Below are 18,880 nucleotides of genomic sequence, written 5' to 3'. Positions count from 1 at the left end.
TTCTTTGCTCTAGTCTGAAATGTTCATGGATAGTGAAGATAACATTTTTGGTGTTTTCTAAAATTTGTTTTTTCAACCAAACCACAGAGGGCGTTTTCAGGTCTAGGGATCACAGCCTAAAGAGCTCTTGCTGTTTGGTTGATGCAACACTTGATGTCTCAGTGTTGTTTCTGGCTGCAAGGCATCAATGCTTATTTGTCTGGTCAGCCCAATAAGTATCATTGATGGTTAGTGTCCATTTAATTACATATGCCTTTCCTATACTTGCTTCCTAGGAAGAAATGCGGACTTATTTAAATCCTAAATTTCCTCTCTAGGAAAAGAATATTAAAAGGAATGTCAGGAGTTTATATCTTCCCTCTGCCAGTGCTATCCACAAAAGTTTGCATCTCCTTAACTACCAGCTCCCAACACCACCACCACATGACAGCGAAGTGATCACAACCTTCCACGTAATAAGGGGCCTGTGCTCTGGCAGTGGACAGCCCTCCCCCTTATTTTAAGGAGTCCAGTGTGTATTCAGGCATGGAGACGAGTGAAGTGTGAAGAGAAAGAAATTTCACTTGACTGCAAAGGGGACTATTAATTTAATCCCAGGTTAAATGGGAAAGACAGCTTGTTAGAAACCTTCACATTTGATTAGTCAGCAGCTCAGTTAAAACAAAACCCCTTTCCCCCACAAATCGGAGCAAAAATGACAGGTTTTAATCCCTCTAATATATACATTCAAGTCATCCTTCTCCCCCTTTCAGGCTCTACGGTTTTCTAATGTGACCTTTTTTTTTTAGTTGTATTTATGGAGTATGTGTTTGACTTCTACAAACATTATTAGCACGAAAGTCACTCACAGCTACCTGGTCTGTATTATTGATCAACACTCAGTTTGTTCCACATGACTAACAATTAAAAAAAAAATCTGAATTTGCTAGGTCATCCTTTAAGGTTTCAAGTTGGGCCCACTGCAAGTTCTAGACTAAAGGCTCTCCACCCGAGCTGCAGATTAGAATCCCTGAGGATCCAAACATAGCACAGAAGCCTGGCCGCACCCTAAACCTACTGAATCTGGATCTCTGAGGGTGGGCCTTTATGTTGATATTCTCAATAAATGGGCCAGCTCATCCTAATGTGCAGCCAGGGTGGAGAACCTCTGCCCTAGAACATCCGACTTTGCGGAACTGTAAACGCCCCCGCCCCCCCCGACCCAGAACACATATGCTTATAAAATGACTTGGGATTATCCTCTCAGAAGAATGTTGCTTACTTGGATGTACCATTACTCAGCAGTTTCTACCTTGTTTATGCCAGACTGGCAGCAAATAGTTAGCCTTGGGTTAGTTTCTCGGCACCCTACTTTTTACTTTTCAGCATAGTGGAAGCATGAGGTAAGTATGTTTAGCTTTTTCCCCAAACTTACAAAGCCCATGGATGACCATCAAATCAAAATGTCCTTTAGTGTAGATAGAAGAGAAAGGGGAATAAAAATCACCCAATTCTCTTATACTGAACTATATGAAATTGTCATTTTTGTTTCTTTAAAAAAATGGCTGAATACCAGCAATTTCATATGGCTCAAACTAATAAATTTTTCTTGGTTTGCACAAATTATCAACTGAAAAAGAGGGTGAAACAATGTCTTATTTAAAAATTAACCATTAAAAATGCGAGTTAAGAAGGTTAAATGGCTGATTTCATGATGGGTGCGCTAGATTGAGCCACTATCTTATAAGGGAAATGGCCACATTAAATGAAAGCATTTTTTAGAAATTGGGTTTTTGAAAATAATAGCACTGAAGCACAGAGCACAGGGAGAATCTCAAACTTGGCTTCCAAGAGTTCTCCTCCATATTTCACTTACTACAGGTGTGGGCAGGTAGAACAGCTCACCCACAAAAGAACCCAAAGTAGAAATCTAAATCTCAGACCACACTCACACATGAAGCTGGTGCAGACCTCCCCAGATACCCCGAAAATGACCTTTCTCTACATGGCACTCAGTTGCCAAGACACCTCGATTCTTAATCTGAGAGTGGACAGGAAGCTTCCACTGTATAAATAAAGCTTAACATTTCACTGCCTCGCCTCTGTTTCTTCAGGTGACCACTGAAATCTCATTCATTTCTTAGCTCAAAGTTTGGAATTCTACTAAGTCTTTAGAATACAATCTTGTGTTTTCTTTGCAGTGATTTTTTTTTTCACAGTGAGATTTCTTCCCTCTGAATACTAGCGTATTGCCTCTGAGGGTTGTTACTGCCTTCTCGTCACCAGATCAAAGCACTCCACAAATTTTCGTGTTCTTTCTAAACCCACAGTAGATATGTCAGTCCTGTTAACCATTTTCCAGGCAGTCAGCTCATATGGCAGCCATCAAGAATTGACTGATGTTTACAGTGATGTAATCATCAGTTTCTAAACAGTTTCTCCTGCCTTCACATTAATGAAAAAAACAAAAAAAAAAAACAACAAAAAAACACAGCACTTTAACACTATTTTGCCTTTGGTTTGAAACATTCCAGTAACTTCTTCTTTGTGGAGATTTCCAGAGAAGGAATTACAATTCTTTCCCCCATGTTGAAATGTTGATGGATATATTTTCCAATCTTCAGTCTAGAGAAAATACAGGCAGCAAAAGAAGTCAGGAATCCAGAGATGAGGCTGCTGTCATCATCTCTTGTTGCTGGAGCCTCCACTCAAATTGCTTTTTCATGCTTTCTGTCCCATTTAACACCAGCTTCCCCTCATCCTTAGAGGTCCAATCTCACTGGCCTTCCTTCGTGATCTTTCTTCTAGCCTGTTCTCCCTTCACTTGATATTCCTACATCCAGCTAGACTTGCACTGCTGTGTATGGATACGGAGACTCTCCTGGGAGGGGTCACCGGCACCCACCACACCTTGTTCAGGTACCACAGGTGAATGAATTAGAGACCAGTAAAGCATGCGATTGTTTTTGTTTGTTTAACTCTGAACAGTGCACTACTAAGTGAAAAAGTGGGAATAGATCTGCATTTGTCTTGAGCCCCACCATCTGTATCTTGGGTTAAATTTTAAATGTTAAGATATCTTCAGACCTCAATACAATAGAAGCGTTAGTTCCATTCAGTCACTGTCCCACCTCAATCAACACTGGAGCATGCAGCCAGCCCCACACCACCGGTGGGTCTACCTCATCGCTTCAGGGTTTGGGGGGAAAGTCATGCATTATCCTCCAGGGGGAACACTAGGCGGGTGCCCCGGCTTGAAACCTTCTGGTCTCCCATTCCCAGGTCTCGTTCTAGCGCCTCCTCAGAACTGCTCTTTGTTTTCCGACAGCCCTCCAGGCTCACGGAGGCCGTGTGGGAGCCTGAGGAGCCATTGGCAGTCACTGTGCTGTCCCCGTAGGTCAAGGTGAGGTCACCCTCAGTCAGGATGAAATCAGAGTCTTCCTCTCTCAGTGGCTCTTGGTTCTGAAAAGTGCAACAAATAACAATTAACAACAAATCGAAGACTGGAATCTCCCAGAGCTCCAGCCAACCCCAATCTCAACTCCTCATCTGAAACTGGGGATCATGAGACTTGCCTGCACTGAGCCTCCAGCATGAGAACTGGATGTAAACTGTAGCGTGCTGTTCAATGTATAGCACTGTTGCCTGAATTAGGACTTGGAATAGCAAAAAGCAGCTGTGATTTTAAATGCCTGACAGTTTGTGACAAAACGGAAGAAAAGGAAACCAACCTGGATTTTCAGCTTCCCAACCCACAAAGAAAGGAAGGGCTAAGGTCACTGGGAAGACCTGCAAATAGGTTTCAGGTCCTCTCTCCTCTGGGAAGGTCTTCTGGGTGGGCCTCCTGCCCTACACAAACCATCCTACACACACCTAGTTTACATCTGAACTACTCTTTACCCTCATCAGCATGGAGGGAAGAGGACAAACCATTATTAGGATTTCCTTCCTGTCGCCACACAAAATCCCTGATGGGAAGTCCTCATATAGATGAAGCAAGTGATACAGAGGGAAGGTATATTTTCTTGAGCGTCTAAGCACGTCAAACTCGCAGCCCATAATGAATATTTTTGCGTCCCAGCCAATATAATGGTACGTAAGAAGTGTTTTAGTAAAAAATTCGTAACTTAATTTTTACAATATCTTGTTATACATAATTATTAATAATGAACTACAACGTTCGCTAATGACTGATTACTATAATCGTGTTGCATTCATTTCCCTTACACGCCTTACACGCAGGCACACCATTTCTCTCCACTGATACTAGCAGTGAATATTTTAGCAGCTGATGGCCACGTCATTCGTCTTGTACTGACCTGTTTGGTGTGCACAACAGGAAATATTTCGCTTTCGGAGAACAAGAAAAATAGGTATATCTGCATTATGCTTATTAATTTGTGCAGCTATTCAGTGTCTGGTAAGAATGTTCAAGAAAAAATACTAATTTTTATTAAAATGTTCTATTATTTTATGCTAATGATGACTCATTTATTTCAGCCCTTTGTATTTAGCAAGTCTCTATCAAAATAAACCCACATTTCTATGAAAATTGAAGCTTTTCTTTTTTTGCAGCCCACATACACTTAAACCTTGTTTATTTGGCCCGTGTTAGCCTTTAAGTCTGACATGCTCGGTCTATTACAGTGATGGCGAACCTATGACACGCGTGTCAGAGGTGACACGCGAACTCATTTTTTTTGGTTGATTTTTCTTTGTTAAATAGCATTTAAAAATATAAAATAAATATCAAAAATATAAGTCTTTGTTTTACTATGGTTGCAAAGATCAAAAAATTTCTATATGTGACACGGCACCAGAGTTAAGTGAGGGTTTTTCAAAATGCTGACCCGCCGAGCTCAAAAGGTTCGCCATTACTGGTCTATTATATGCCTGCCAGGAATGTCACATAAGCTCTCATTTGATCCTTACCCCTCTCCTGAGAAGGGTGCAAGCACATGTCACAGAGCAGAAGATCTGAGCTAAGAGAACCTATGAAATTTGCCCAAGGTTGTCCAGCTGGTAGGAAGGTTTGGATTTATGCTACCTCCAGACTGGTTCTGCCCACCTAAACGATATGAAAAGTGACCCCATTGGGAAGAGGACTGTGACAACATCTCATAATAAGCAGCAGTTGTAGCAAAAAAGACTAGGCTGTGCAAGGCAGGCGTCAGCCAAGTGGCAGCCATTTGAAACTAAAAGATGGCAGGGAGAGAGTGTCAGGAAGCAGCATGAGGTCAGACACAACCTTTCATTCTCCAACGGGTTCAACAAGCAAAACAAGGGTGGGGTGCTCCCCCACTCCCCTATTTCAATGGCTGTCAAAAACTGTGGACTACCTTTATTGTTTTGTTTTGTAAATCCTCACCTGAGGATATTTCTCCATTGATTGTTTAGAGAGAGTGAAAGGGAGAGGGGGAGAGAGAAACTGATGTGAGAGAGACACATCAATTGGTTGCCTCCCACACATACCCTGACCAGGGCTGGGGATTGAGCCTATAACCCAGGCATGTGCCCTTGACCGGAATTGAACATGGGACCCTTCTATCTGCAGGCTGACCCTACAGCCACTGAGCCAAACCAGCTAGGTCTGGACTTCCTTCTTGAATAGCAAACACAGTTTGAAAACTGTTCTTTCTCTCCTATTTCCTATCTACCCTTCAAAGCACATCTGAAGTCCTACATCCTGTCCTCTACACACAGGGTGTCCTTGTTGCAGGACTTGAACCTGCCCTGTTAGTCCATGGTCCCTGCTCAGTCATGCTGCCCAAGGCCACAGGCAGATTCTCCTGTGTCCATGCCTGGACTCCCCATCTGGGTGAATCACCAAAGGGCAGTGGCCTTCTTCTCCTCTTGTCGGCGCCCTTCCTTGAAGTGCTTAACTCAGTAGGTGCTAGAGGAATGCCTGTTAAGTGCACTGGCCTAGGGAGGACTCCTGGGTTCTGCCTACCTCACTTCTCTAGTCCCAGCCCATCTCTGTGCTCTTACTGGTGACAAACACACCCATGCTTTCTGCATTGTTTCTCAATGTCGACTTCTCCAAACTCCACAATGTGACTCCATTTAACCAATGCTGCAGCTTAACAGGCAAGCACGCAACTCCTCTTGCTTGCTGCCTCAAATCTTCACTGGAATCGGGCAGGATGCAAATGTATAATCAAATAAGAGTCCTCTAGTTGGGCAGAGAGGAATTCTAAAACTCACTCCAAACTCCCGTTTCCTCCTCTCCATCACTATTTAGAAAGTCCTGAAACTCTGCCCAGTGATAGTCTTTAAAAAATATATTTTTTTAATTGATTTTTTACAGAGAGGAAGGGAGAGGGATAGAGAGTTAGAAACATCGATGAGAGAGAAACATCGATCAGCTGCCTTCTTCACACCCCCAACTGGGGATGTGCCTGCAACCAAGGTACATGCCCTTGACCGGAATCGAACCTGGAACCTTTCAGTCCGCAGGCTGACGCTTTATCCATTGAGCCAAACCGGTTAGGGCCTGGTGATAGTTTTATTAACAACAAATGACATCACGTTCCCTGTTTTAGTATGTTCAATTTCTCCCATTAATGCATGTGCTAAATATTGTTTTTGTTCATTTCTGTCAAAATACCTCTCCCAGGGCTCTTAGCACCCAGATTTCAGGGGGAGATTCCTCGGCCGTAATTCATTCTTTTAAAGTTTGGAGCCTCAGAGGGACAGAGAGGAATCTTTCTGCTACGTCATAGCTGCTGATGTTTGGGAACCCCATAACCCTAGTAAAAGGTCTCTCTGTTGCTGTGCACAATGTATTAAGCATAGGAAGCTGGTCATTTGTAATCAATCATCTTACTGGAGAAGCAATTTCTGTGAATTTGGAGGCTGCATAGAAATGCCGCCCTGACATGCAGTACTTACGTCATACACCTGGGGACTGGTCAGACATCGAGCGAGCAAGCCACACCAGGCTGGGAGCGTGGTGGTTAATGGGGGGCCACTGTGTGTGAGGATAGGCTTCAAGTAACTTTAAAAAGAGAATTAAGGAAACAATGTCTGCAAAGAAACCCCCAACAAAATGTGTTGAGAAATCCCAACAAGTAAATCATCTGACATTCGACCTAGAAAATGTCTCTTTCCCCCATTTTACCAGTACAATACAGACAATGTAGCCATACCTGGTTTTATTGTGTTTCTCTTTATTGCACCTCACAGATGTGTTTTCGTTTGTTAGTTTGTTTGTTTGTTTGTTTGTTTTACAAACTGAAGGCAAGACCCTCCACACTGGCCAGGGCAAGATCTTTTTTAAAAAATATACTTTTATGGATTTCAGAGAAGGGAGAGGAAGAGAGAGATAGAAACATCAATGATGAGAGAGAATCACTGATCGGCTGCGTCCTGCACACCCCACACTGGAGATCCAGCCTACAACCCGGGCATGACCTCCTGGCTCATACGTGGATACTCACCCACTGAGCCACGCTGACTGGGCAAGGTCTTTCTTTTTTTAATGTAGGTATTTAACACTATAAACTTTTTGTCTCTTCTTAAAACTGCTTTTGCTAAATCACATAAGTTTTGTTATGTTGTGTTTCCATTTTCATTTGTCTCAAGATATATTTTTTATTTCCCTTCAGATTTCTTCATTGACCCATCGGTTATTGGGGAGTGTATTGTTTAATGTGTGCCCACTGGTTGTTCGTTCAGGAGTGTGCTGTTTAATGTACACATATTTGTAAAGTTTCCAGTTTTCCTGCTGTTATTGATTTCTATTTTCATACCATTGTGGTTGGAAAAGATACTTGCTTTAATTTCTATCTTCTTAAATTTTCTAGGACTTGTTTTGTGATCTTACACACAGATTTATCCTGGAGAATGTTCCATGTGCACTTGAGAAGAATGTACATTTTGTTGCTGTTAGATGGAATGTTCCGTGCATGTCTGTTAGGTTCATTTGATCTAAAATGTAGTTCAAGTCCAATGTTTCCTTATTGATTTTCCATATGGATAATCTATCCATTGTTGAAAGTGGAGTACTAAGTGCTGACAAGAATCAATTTCTTATCACTTTAGTATTTTGTCACTCTCCTGTGAACTCCCTCCAGTTTTCTCTACATCCTTTCTAAGCCCAGTGAGTAACATGCCTTCTGAATTACAATGTAGACGAAGTTCATATGACTTTAAGAAACCTCTGGCGGTTCTATTTCAGTTAATAGCAGACAATAGTAAACAATAATTTAAACCATCCTTTCCACTAAGAATGACTAGAAAAGCTAGGTCAAGATAAAACACAACAAAATCTTCTGCTTAATGGCATCAGAAAGCTACCAGGGCAGTGAAGAGAGCCAGAATCTGGAGGAGGACACTCAAGTGGGGAGCCTGGCGCTTGGTGAGCCACGTCTTCCCTAAAGCACCTCAGCAGCTGAGCAGAGCATCTGGCAGACTGAAAAAATAGTGAATCTGACAAAAACTGGTGTCCAGGGCCTTCTGAGGAAGACTCCGTAAACACCCTAGGCTCTAGGTTGGAACCCTAGAACCGTGGTCAGCAAACCGCAGTTCACGAGCCACATGAGGCTCTTTGGCCCCTTGAGTGTGGCTCTTCCACCAAATACCACGTGCAGGTGCGCACGTACAGTGCGATTGAAACTTCGCGGCCCATGCGCAGAAGTCGGTATTTTGTGGAAGAGCCGGTATTTTGTGGAAAAGCCACACTTGAGGGGCCAAAGTTTTGCCGAGCCGTGGTTTGCCGAGCCACAGTTTGCCGACCACTGCCCTAGAACAAAGGGTAGACAGAAAACAGACTAACCTTCACAGGAACTGCAGCCCAGTTTCAAATCACTTTTATTTCTGATTGCACTAAAGTGATCTGGAATTACTAATGCCCCTAACCTAGACCCAATGTAAATTAAATTATCTCAGAAGAATGAAAACCTCATCTAGAGCACTTCAAATTATCTGTATACTTTTTCAGTTCCCATATCTGTCACTGAAAAAAAAAAAGGTGCACAGAAGAAAAAATATAAAGCTTCTAAAAGAGAACACAGGAAATTAGCTTCAAGACTTTGAGATAGACAGAGATTTCTAAAACAGGACACAAAGAGTACCAACCAGAACAGAAAAAAATCAGTGAATTGGACGAAGACCTTGTTCATCAAAAGAGTATTTAAAAGTGAAAATGTATCACAAGATCTCACTCGTATGTGGAATCTAATAAACAAAATAAAGTGATGAACAAAATAGATCCAGAGTCACAGAACCATGAACAGACTGATGAATGTACGAGGAAAAGTGGGGATGGGGGTGGGAGGGAGAGATTAACTGGGAAACTTACATGCATACATGCATAACCCATAGACACAGACAATAGTGTGGCAAAAGCTTGGGAGGGGTGGGTGCAAGGAGGTGGGAGTCAATGGGGGAAAATAACAAAAAAAGAGGACATGGGTAATACTTTCAACAATAAAGATAAATTTAAAAAATAAAAAAGCGAAAATGGAAGTCATGAGTAGCAAAGTTATTTTTATCATATGTAATTACCAAATACTAAGCCCAGTGAATAATATGCTCCACTTCACTTCCTGACCACACCAATTCACCTACAAAGCCACACTCCCCTTGTATACAAAGCTCTGCAGAACCACATGAGTCTACCAGGCTATGGGCCGACTAAATCTCTTACCCAAAGAGATGCTCACCAGGACTACCTGTGGTTGAATGATCACTGCATGAGTCCCAAGCGAGAACTGACTGCACTGTACACATCCTTCCTTACTTATCAGAAGTCATTTACTGGCAACTCAACAGGACGATTTCATCATCACTGTTTGAGGGAAACTACTTCAAAGGATACTTGTGGTCAAAGCTGTACCACAGCCTGAACAGCCATGCACTCTCCTGCTTTGTCCGGTTTCCTCCAGCAGAATCTGGACCATCCTAGGAAAAAACAATAAGACAGATGCTTAGTTGTATAAGTGGATTGAAATAAGGGGGGAAAGCTTTATTTTAACCATAATTTTTAATTATTTTGAGCTCAGAATCAAACATCCTGTATCACCAAAGCATCAAACTTCACCAAAGCTATATTGGGAAGTAAATTTTTTTAAATTGAATAATTCCAAAGGCAGGCAAATCAATCCCCCAAATGAAACAACTTGCTTATGTCTGTGAGTAGATCTTTTGGTATTATTGTAATTTTCCCAGAATTGTCTTTCAGAAGATTACTAGTAGTCACCCTAAAGTAGTCTAGATCCTAACAGGCCAAAATTGATTTATAGAGAATATTAAAGAAAGCTTCTGTAAAACCAACTTTCCAGGTCCCCCAAAGCTGGTCTGGGAAAACTGTGCTTGGTTGTTTCCTGACAAACTAGCTCTTGGTGGTCCTGACCCAGGCACGTGCACTGTGTTCCAGGTGGTGCAGTAACTTGTTGTCCTAACAGCTTTAGGAAGGTGGGCGTAGTGGGCAGGGGAAATACAGCCAGAACTAGCATCTCTGTTCTTTCATCTACCTTCAAGTGGTAAGTTCCTTTACTACTCCTTTCATGCCTTTTCAACTCAAAACATCTCCATCAATTAATTTTCAAAATAACTAGCAAAATCAAACATTCAATTCTGGTTTAAAAAATCTGTGCACAATTACTACTAAAAGTGGACTAGCTACATCACTTTGAGGACAGTGGTGGGTACTACATTGCTGGAGGACAAGCTCTGAGAGTACAGATTGCTTGGGGAAGCACAGCCATTTTTAACATCACCCCCTTGAATGTTATATGGAGAGGAAACTGAGAGACCATAAGCAGATAAAAGCTGAGCCACAATTACAAGTAGCTCTAAATCACAGTGGGTGTAAACTCCACCTGCAATAGAAATACAGGTTATAGGACTACTTGGAGACCTCTGAGAAGCTAAGCACATAGGCAAGTAGATGGAGGGACATTAGCATGCACTACTTAAATTCCTAAAGTTTCCAGTGGTGAAGATTATTTTTAAAAATGAAATCCCTGTGGTATCTGAGGAATGTTTAATGACAAATACAGGGTAGGGCAAAAGTAGGTTTACAGTTGTTCCTATGTGAAACAGTTTATTCTTGTATTATTATTTATTAATTATTCTATTGTTTTACATACGAATAACTGTAAACCTGCTTTTGCCTCACCCTGTATGAAAACAACTTAGTTAAATGGGCCCTACTGTGGATGAGGAAATAGAATGAGAAATTACAGAGACTAACTTTATTTCACATTTTTATAACTCGTGTGTAAGAAAGAGGGTACAGAAATATCTCCACTTGAATAACAATCATTCATTCAGGTAATTAATCGCTAGCTCAATGAAAACTCTAGAGAAAGTTCAAAATGCCACACAACTGAGTGGAAAAGTGGTAGATGAACGTTCTGGGAAGCAAGTATATTTTTGGAAAAAAATAAACCATCTTCATAAAACAACAGGTTCTAAGTTCTTAGTTCTAAGTGCCTGTTGAATCTTATTGAAGAAAATGAACAAGATGATAAAATCATCAGGAAAGATACTCTAAACCAGGGGTGGGGAACGTCCGGGACGTGAGCCATAGAAGACCTATGAAAGTATTTGGTCTGGCCCTGCCAAGGCATTAGGGGCGAGTTCATGAAATGTTGGACCAAATATAGCAGCTAATTTTTAAGTTGATAATTCTGTATGGCCCTCAAATGATGTTATAAATATCCAGATGGCTCTTGGCAGAAAAAAGGTTCCCCACCCCTGCTCTAAACTATCAGGCACAAGACAAGTTCCCTAAAGCCAGTTTCATCTGCTCCTCCTCTAAGACAACAATAAAAATGACAAACCCCTACTCTGTCATCCTTTCCTCTGCAAAACCACAATGCATTGTCGTCACTTGGAACACTTAAGTTCTTGCCATCTCATATCGAGGAAGCTAAGGAGACTTATATAAGCCCCAAGAGGGACCATTAAAATGAGTAAAGCAAGGAAAATGCTTCTTTTTTAAAGCAAACTGAAAGATCTTCTCAGGGTACAAAGAAATATGCCTGCAGTCCACCAATAAGATCAAGTGATCTCAGAAATGTAAGAAACTGAGAGGCAGCCCTGAAGGGTCACGTGGAGCAATTTCAGGGCAAATCTAAAAGGGCAACATGGTAACAGGGTTGTTAAACAATTGATTCCAAGAGATGGTGCCAAAAGCATGATTAGGTAGAGGAAGAGCTTAGATAAATCCACACAGAGTGGCTTTGGGGAAATCAGGACTAGTTGTGTAAGTTGACCCAGAAGACAAAGAACTGCTTCACAACATGATTTATCACAGACTAGTCACTGGAGTCCTTCCTGTTGGATCTGAGCAGCAAGAACTGAGCAGGGGTCAGTGTGGGCACAGGCTTATCCTCCAATGGGCAAGGCCTCCTTCCCAGCGGCACTTGCAGACTCTTGAATTTCCACTCAAGCGTTACCAACAGGAACTTGCTCTGTCACCACACCCCTCCTCAAAACCTGCATTCCCATCACGGGGGTTCACACCCCGTATCTTTAGCTCAGGCTGCTTCTAGAAGCTGGAACACCCTGTCATACTCTCAACTCCGCTCACAACACCTACCTGGCCGATTCCTATTCATCGTTCAAGGCTGTACACAAGGTCACTGTCTCTGAGAAATGTGTGGGTCTGGGTGTGATCATCACAGGCTTTCTCAACAGACTACCTGGTTCCAAATCCTAGCTCTATTCATGACTGTGTCATTGCCTTGCTGTGTGACTGCACAAGTTTAAATAGAAATATAACCTATATATAACATAGAGAAATATGCTAATTAACCAGGACACCGTAATGGGTTGACCCGACAGGATGTTGTGCGCACAGCGTTGGGGGCGGGGCAGCAGGGGCCTCTGCATACCTGTGCTGGGAGAGGGCCTGATCAGCAGCGGCCGCAGCTACTTCAAGGGCCAGAGAGGGAGGCAGGGCTAGACCTGAGGGTGGGCGGCACTGCATGATTTCAAATCGCGCACTGGGTACGTTTAAGGTGTACAATGTGTTGATTTCATAAATTTACATATTGTAATATAATTACCACTACAGTGTTAGCTAACACCTCTATCAACTCAATAGCTATGACTTATTGTTTGTGGTGAGAACAATTAACATCTAGTTCCTTAGCAACTTTATAGTTTATAATACAGCATTTTTGATAGTCACTGTGCTGTGCATTAGATCTCCAGATGTTATTCCTCTTTTAGTTACAAGTGTGTACCTTTAAATATCCCCTTAACTCCCCCAGCTCCTGGTAACTACCATTCTACTCTCTGTTCTTGTGAGTTACATGAGGGATTTGTAAACATTTTACTGACATTATTAATGGAAAAACCCCTTCAAGAATAAATACCACCAACTCTGCTTATCAACAACTTTTGAGTATTTAACAATGAGTATTTATTTCTTCTGCATTCATTAAGCACCAACTGTGTGCCTGCCAAGCACCAGGCTGGGTACTGGAAACAAAAAGAGGAATGAGACCCAGCACCTGCCCCTTGAGCACATTTCCAGAAGGGGAGACAGAGAGCTACACATATGGTGACAAATGTGATGAAGAAACAGAAAGCAGATTAAAGAACTTAAAGTCCTATTTTCAAAATAATTTTTCTAGAACTAGTGAGTAAGGATTTCAGGGTAGAATTGGACTTTATTTCATTCTTAGTGTTAAAAGGCTTTTTAAAGGAAGGTCGTTACAATAATGAGAACAGTTTATGCATTTTTTTTCAGAGATGGAGCAAACTACTGTCCCCTCACCCCCCCAAGATTCCTACATCCAAATCACTAGAGCCTGTGACTATGTTATGTCACATGGCAAAGGGGGCTTTGTAGATGGACTGAAAGTTTTCCAGGTGGGGCCAATGTAATCACATGGGCCCTTTAAGAGTCAGAGAGCCCTAACTGGTTTGGCTCAGTGGATAGAGCATTGGCCTGCGGACTGAAGGGTCCCAGGTTCGATTCCAGTCAAGGCATGTACCTTGGTTGCGGGCACATCCACAGTAGGGGGTGTGCAGGAGGCAGCTGATCGATGTTTCTCTCTCATAGATGTTTCTGACTCTCTAGCCCTCTGCCTTCCTCTCTGTAAAAATATCAATAAAATATTTTTTAAAAAAGAGTCAGAGAGATGCAGTGGAAGAAGAGGCAGAACAGATTCAAAGCCTCACAGAGACTCTTCTCACTGTTGCTGCCTTTGAAGATGAAGGGGACCACAAGCCAGGAAATGTGGGTGCTTCTAGGAGCTGAGCTTGATCCCCGGGCCAATGGCAAGCGAGGAAATGGGGCCTCTGTCCTACAATGGCATGAAGCTAAATTCTCCCCAAGAAGCCACTTCCAGGCTCATTCAGGTTGTTGGTAGAATTTAGCTTCATGCCATTGTAGGACAGAGGCCCCATTTCCTCGCTTGCCATTGGCCCGGGGATCAAGCTCAGCTCCTAGAAGCACCCACATTTCCTGGCTTGTGGTCCCCTTCATCTTCAAAGGCAGCAACAGTGAGAAGAGTCTCTGTGAGGCTTTGAATCTGTTCTGCCTCTTCTTCCACTGCATCTCTCTGACTCTTTTTTAAAAAATATTTTATTGATATTTTTACAGAGAGGAAGGCAGAGGGCTAGAGAGTTGGCTTTGAGACCTGCAACAGGGAAACCAGCGGGGCCCACCGGACATCTGATCTACAGGACTGTAAGATTGTGTTGTTTTAAGCTGCAAAGTTTACGGTAATTTGTTACAACAGGAATATAAACCGAAAGCAGAGCAAATGTGTAAATAAATGATGCAGCCAGATTTGGGTCTTTTTCGTTGTCCCTGGGATGATGGGGCCAAGATTTCTCAATAAAAGAGTTTAAAAACAGGGAATCGAGCTCCACAGTGCCTGCTCCGGGGCTTCCCAAATTGTAAAATGCGCACAACCCTCCTAGGAGCCCTGTTAAAATGAAGATTCAGATTCCGTGGGTTGAAGTGGGACCAGAGACTCTGCATTTCTAATAAGCTGTAGTCATGCCCAGGGTGCTGGTCCACGGGGACAACCGGGGCAGCAGAAGGAGAGGTCTACAGTCTCTAGAGCAGTGGTTCTCAACCTTCCTAATGCCGCGACCCTTTAATACAGTTCCTCATGTTGTGGTGACCCCCAACCATAACATTATTTTCGTTGCTACTTCATAACTGTAATGTTGCTACTGTTATGAATCGTCATGTAAATATCTGATAGGCAGGATGTATTTTCATGGTTACAAATTGAACATAATGAAAGCATAGTGATTCATCACAAAAACAATATGGAATTATATATGTGTTTTCCGATGGTCTTAGGCGACCCCTCTGAAAGGGTCGTTCGACCCCCGAAGGGGTCACGACCCACAGGCTGAGAACCACTGCTCTAGAGGAAAAGCAGATGAGGGCCTCCAGGAGCTCACCTCTGCCACTCTCTACCCTTATCCTTCATCACATTGTCACCAAATCCTTAAGGACAAAGATTCATCTGTCTTGTTTACTGATGTATTCCCAGAGCCTGAAAGAATGTCTGGAATGTAACAGATGCTCAATAAATATTTGTCAAATGAATGAATAACTGAATGTTAATTTTGAACTTTAAGAAGAAAAAGAAGAGAAGAGTAGGAGGCAATCAGAAGAACAAAAAAAGCCCTAACCAGTGTTGGTTGGGTGTTTTCCCGTGCACCTAAAGTTTGCCCATTCGATTCCCGATCAGGGTACCCAGGTTGAGGGGTTGTGGACTCCATCCCAGGTAGGAATTGTGCAGGAGGCAGCTAATCAATCGATGTTTCTCTCTCTCCCCCTCTTCCTTCCCTCTCTAAACACCTTAAAAAGAACAAAAAGTGTGGTGGGAGGGGGGTGAGAAAATAAGCATTTGAGGAAAGGTACTTCAGCACTGTTTGAAGTTAAAGATTTAAGTGACTGCGTATCAGATTTCAGCTTGGAAGAAAATCTGAAGGAGAACCCAGAACCAGAGAAATCCAACTTGCCCAGAAAGTTCTATGCCAAGGCAACTATGAACCACTGATTTTCTGCAGTTTTTACACTTGTGTGCACACACCCACACTCACACAGAGACAATGCTCTGCTAACACAGCGTCTCCTTTCCTCCACATTCCACTCACATCCGGCTTGGGACCTTGTCCTGCTGAGATGATAAAGCCAGGATAAATTCAGATTCGGGCTCCTAGCTAAGCGTCATCAATGAGTGCTCTTCTGTAAACACAGGGAAGGAAGTGAATGATGTGCCTGCATGTCCAGCCAACAGAAATCTCAGCTGGCTCTGGCAGGCAAAGTCCCCACTTGAATGGGGTGTGAGGCCACCTCCAAGCCTGGGCAGTTTGCCTCCAGCTGCACTTGTTTTTGTTTTTGTTGCAAAGTCACCAAGACCTCCAAGAAACAAAGCAACTGAGTTTATTGTTTTGTTTTGTTTGAATGAGTCAAACTTGCCAGGGATATGAAATTCAAGTCTGCCCACCATATTCTTATGCTTCCCTCACCCAAAGCCAAAAAAGTTCTAGCTAACAGCTCCCTTCCTTCACCCACACGCGCTAATATTCTGTAGCCCTGTAGCCATGACTGTTTATAACCTTGGGCTTCTAGACTAGTGAGGAAAATTGTGCTCTATATAAAAAAAAATGCTTTCCCAACACATATCACTTTTCTGTTTGTTTTTAGAAAGATCATTTAGAAAATGAGGTAAAGAGAACTGACTGCCCTTTCTTTTCTAATGGAGAACAAACATCTGGACTTTCTCCACCTCTGATTGCAGTTTCATGACAACCCTGAGTGTGTGATCTGGATCCATTTCAGGGGAAACTGCAAGAACCCAGGGTTTCACCCAAAAATCAGACGCCCATTTACTTCCCTGTTTTACTGTTTCACATGACCACCGAGTACTCCCAGCACCGCTGTTAGTGGCTCACTGTACCAAGAAGGTCAGGCCAGGAGGATTTAGAGAAACAGGCTGTTTCTGCACAAGGGCATGAGTCATTCTTAAGAAAGTGTCTCGGGGAACCAAACTTGAAGTTCATCTTTTTTTGTCTGGTCTTGACAGCAATCTTAAAATGCCAACGGAACTGACTTGGGGGCCCTCTGCATGACTGCGTGAGAGACTTGGAAAAAGGAAAGTCACAGGGAAGCTGTGACACAGCTTCTAGCGAGGGCTGGGCCACCTGGCCTTCACTGGGAGGGCAGGGACAGTGGCTGTGCCCTTTTACAGTTGGTCCCCAGGGCCCTCCAGGGACCTGTCAGGAACACTGAGTGACGGAGTTTACCCACCCAGGAAGGCTTGCCCTTCTGGGGCAGGGGGCACTATCTTAGCTGTCACTGCATGGTCTAAATGCGCTGCCAGATCCCTTAGCACAGCGGTTCTCAACCTGTGGGTCGCGGCCCCTTTGGCGGTCGAACGACCCTTTCACAGGGGTCGCCTAAGACCATCCTGCATATCAGATATTTACATGATGATTCATGACAGTAGCAACATGACAGTGATGAAGTAGCAACGAAAATAATGTTATGGATGGGTCACAACATGAGGAACCGTATTTAAAGGGCCAGAAGGTTGAGAACCACTGCTTTAGCACTTAGGACCTACTGCTTTCTCAAACATTTCCATGGAAAGGCGACAGCAAGTTTGTTACTAAGCCTGGTTACAAGCCCATTGTCTCCATGTGCAGTATAATAAGTTCAGCTGCATGAAACCAACCAAACCATTCCCCATATTTCCTTTTACAGATGCTTGGATCCAAAGGCAAGAGCAATAGTAAACAGCAAGAGGGCTGGGAGGTGTTTGACTGTTCTGAACTGTCAAGATGAAATCTCTCTAAACCAGTGGTTCTCAACCTTGGCTGCACATTAGAATCACCTGGGAATCTTTTTGAAATCCTGATTTCTGGGCCCCATCCTCCAGAAATTTGTTCCTTTGTTACTAATGTTGTGGCCCCACCCCATCACAAAGAAACAGAATTTCCAGAGGATGAGGCCCAGAAATCAGGATTTTAAAAAGATTCCCAGGTGATTCTAGTGTGCAGCCAAGGTTCAGAACCACTGAAACCCTGGCTATCCAGCTGGAATTGGCCAGCTTTTCTGGTAAAATTAATATTGACTGGCCGTAGGTCTGTGGAGAATACTTTGGAATAGGGCGGCCATATCCTCCCAGAGCCGTAAGTGAAATGAAGACATCCAGCACACTTTTTGCCCAGGTTTTCTCAGGGTGAATTTTAAGATATCCTAAGCTGTTATGCTCTAAATTTGTTTCCAAGTGCACAGTTCTTGAACCCTGTTTACTAAAGTCTTTCATCAAAGCTCAAGTCAAACAGCAACTTTTCAAAAAGAACTTCTCATTGAAACCACATGCTCCCAACTGCCACGAGGGCCAATTCTAATATAACCGCAAAGGTCTTCTGGAGCACCATTGGAGTGGGTACCAAATCTCCAATGTAGCTCATTGAAAGCTCTTCCCAACATGCCCAGAACTTTCAGAGGGCATGGCTTTGTGTTCGTTAAGAGACATAAACACCAAGGGTCATAAACACCAAGGATGCCTTATCAGGCTGTGACCACCCTCAAAGAGGAAAGAATCAGAAAAGCATCCTCTGTACTCCCTCACAGCACCACATTTTGCAACACTTGTCACATGGGATTTGGTAGATGGAGTCAGTTAGAACAGTGGTCGGCAAACTCATTAGTCAGCAGAGCCAAATATCAACAGTACAATGATTGAAATTTCTTTTGAGAGCCAAATTTTTTAAACTTAAACTATATAGGTAGGTACATTGTTATTAACTTAATTAGGGTACTCCTAAGCTGGCCTTTGCTAAAAACGTCCTCAATCTGATTGAGGTACGTTCGCTGAGGTTGACCCCTTCCAGCTCTCCCATCCACACTCGTCTTGTATACTTGTTTCGTCTATCTCAGTGGTCAGCAAACTCATAAGTC

At 42.9% G+C, this 18,880-nt stretch overlaps 1 protein-coding gene across 1 annotated transcript in view; it reads right to left on the bottom strand.

The window, feature by feature from the left end:
• Nucleotides 1-2,934: 2,934 nt before the first annotated feature.
• SLC9A7 (solute carrier family 9 member A7) overlaps nucleotides 2,935-18,880 on the bottom strand; it is a gene marked incomplete at its 5' end in the record, with an annotated part of 55,967 nt that continues 40,021 nt past the window's right edge. Inside the window, 3 exons of the mRNA XM_081081793.1 lie at nucleotides 2,935-3,441; nucleotides 6,871-6,976; nucleotides 9,800-9,882. Coding sequence (XP_080937919.1) covers nucleotides 3,190-3,441; nucleotides 6,871-6,976; nucleotides 9,800-9,882 — 441 coding nt within the window. The 3' untranslated portion in view covers nucleotides 2,935-3,189. The remainder of the gene's footprint in view (nucleotides 3,442-6,870; nucleotides 6,977-9,799; nucleotides 9,883-18,880) is intronic.

This window comes from Myotis nattereri, assembly GCF_964212035.1.
Source record: "Myotis nattereri genome assembly, chromosome: X".
NCBI classification, from domain to species: Eukaryota; Metazoa; Chordata; class Mammalia; order Chiroptera; family Vespertilionidae; genus Myotis; species Myotis nattereri.
The sequence above is the reverse complement of the archived record's forward strand: the minus strand, read 5'-3'. Positions and strand labels throughout refer to the sequence as shown.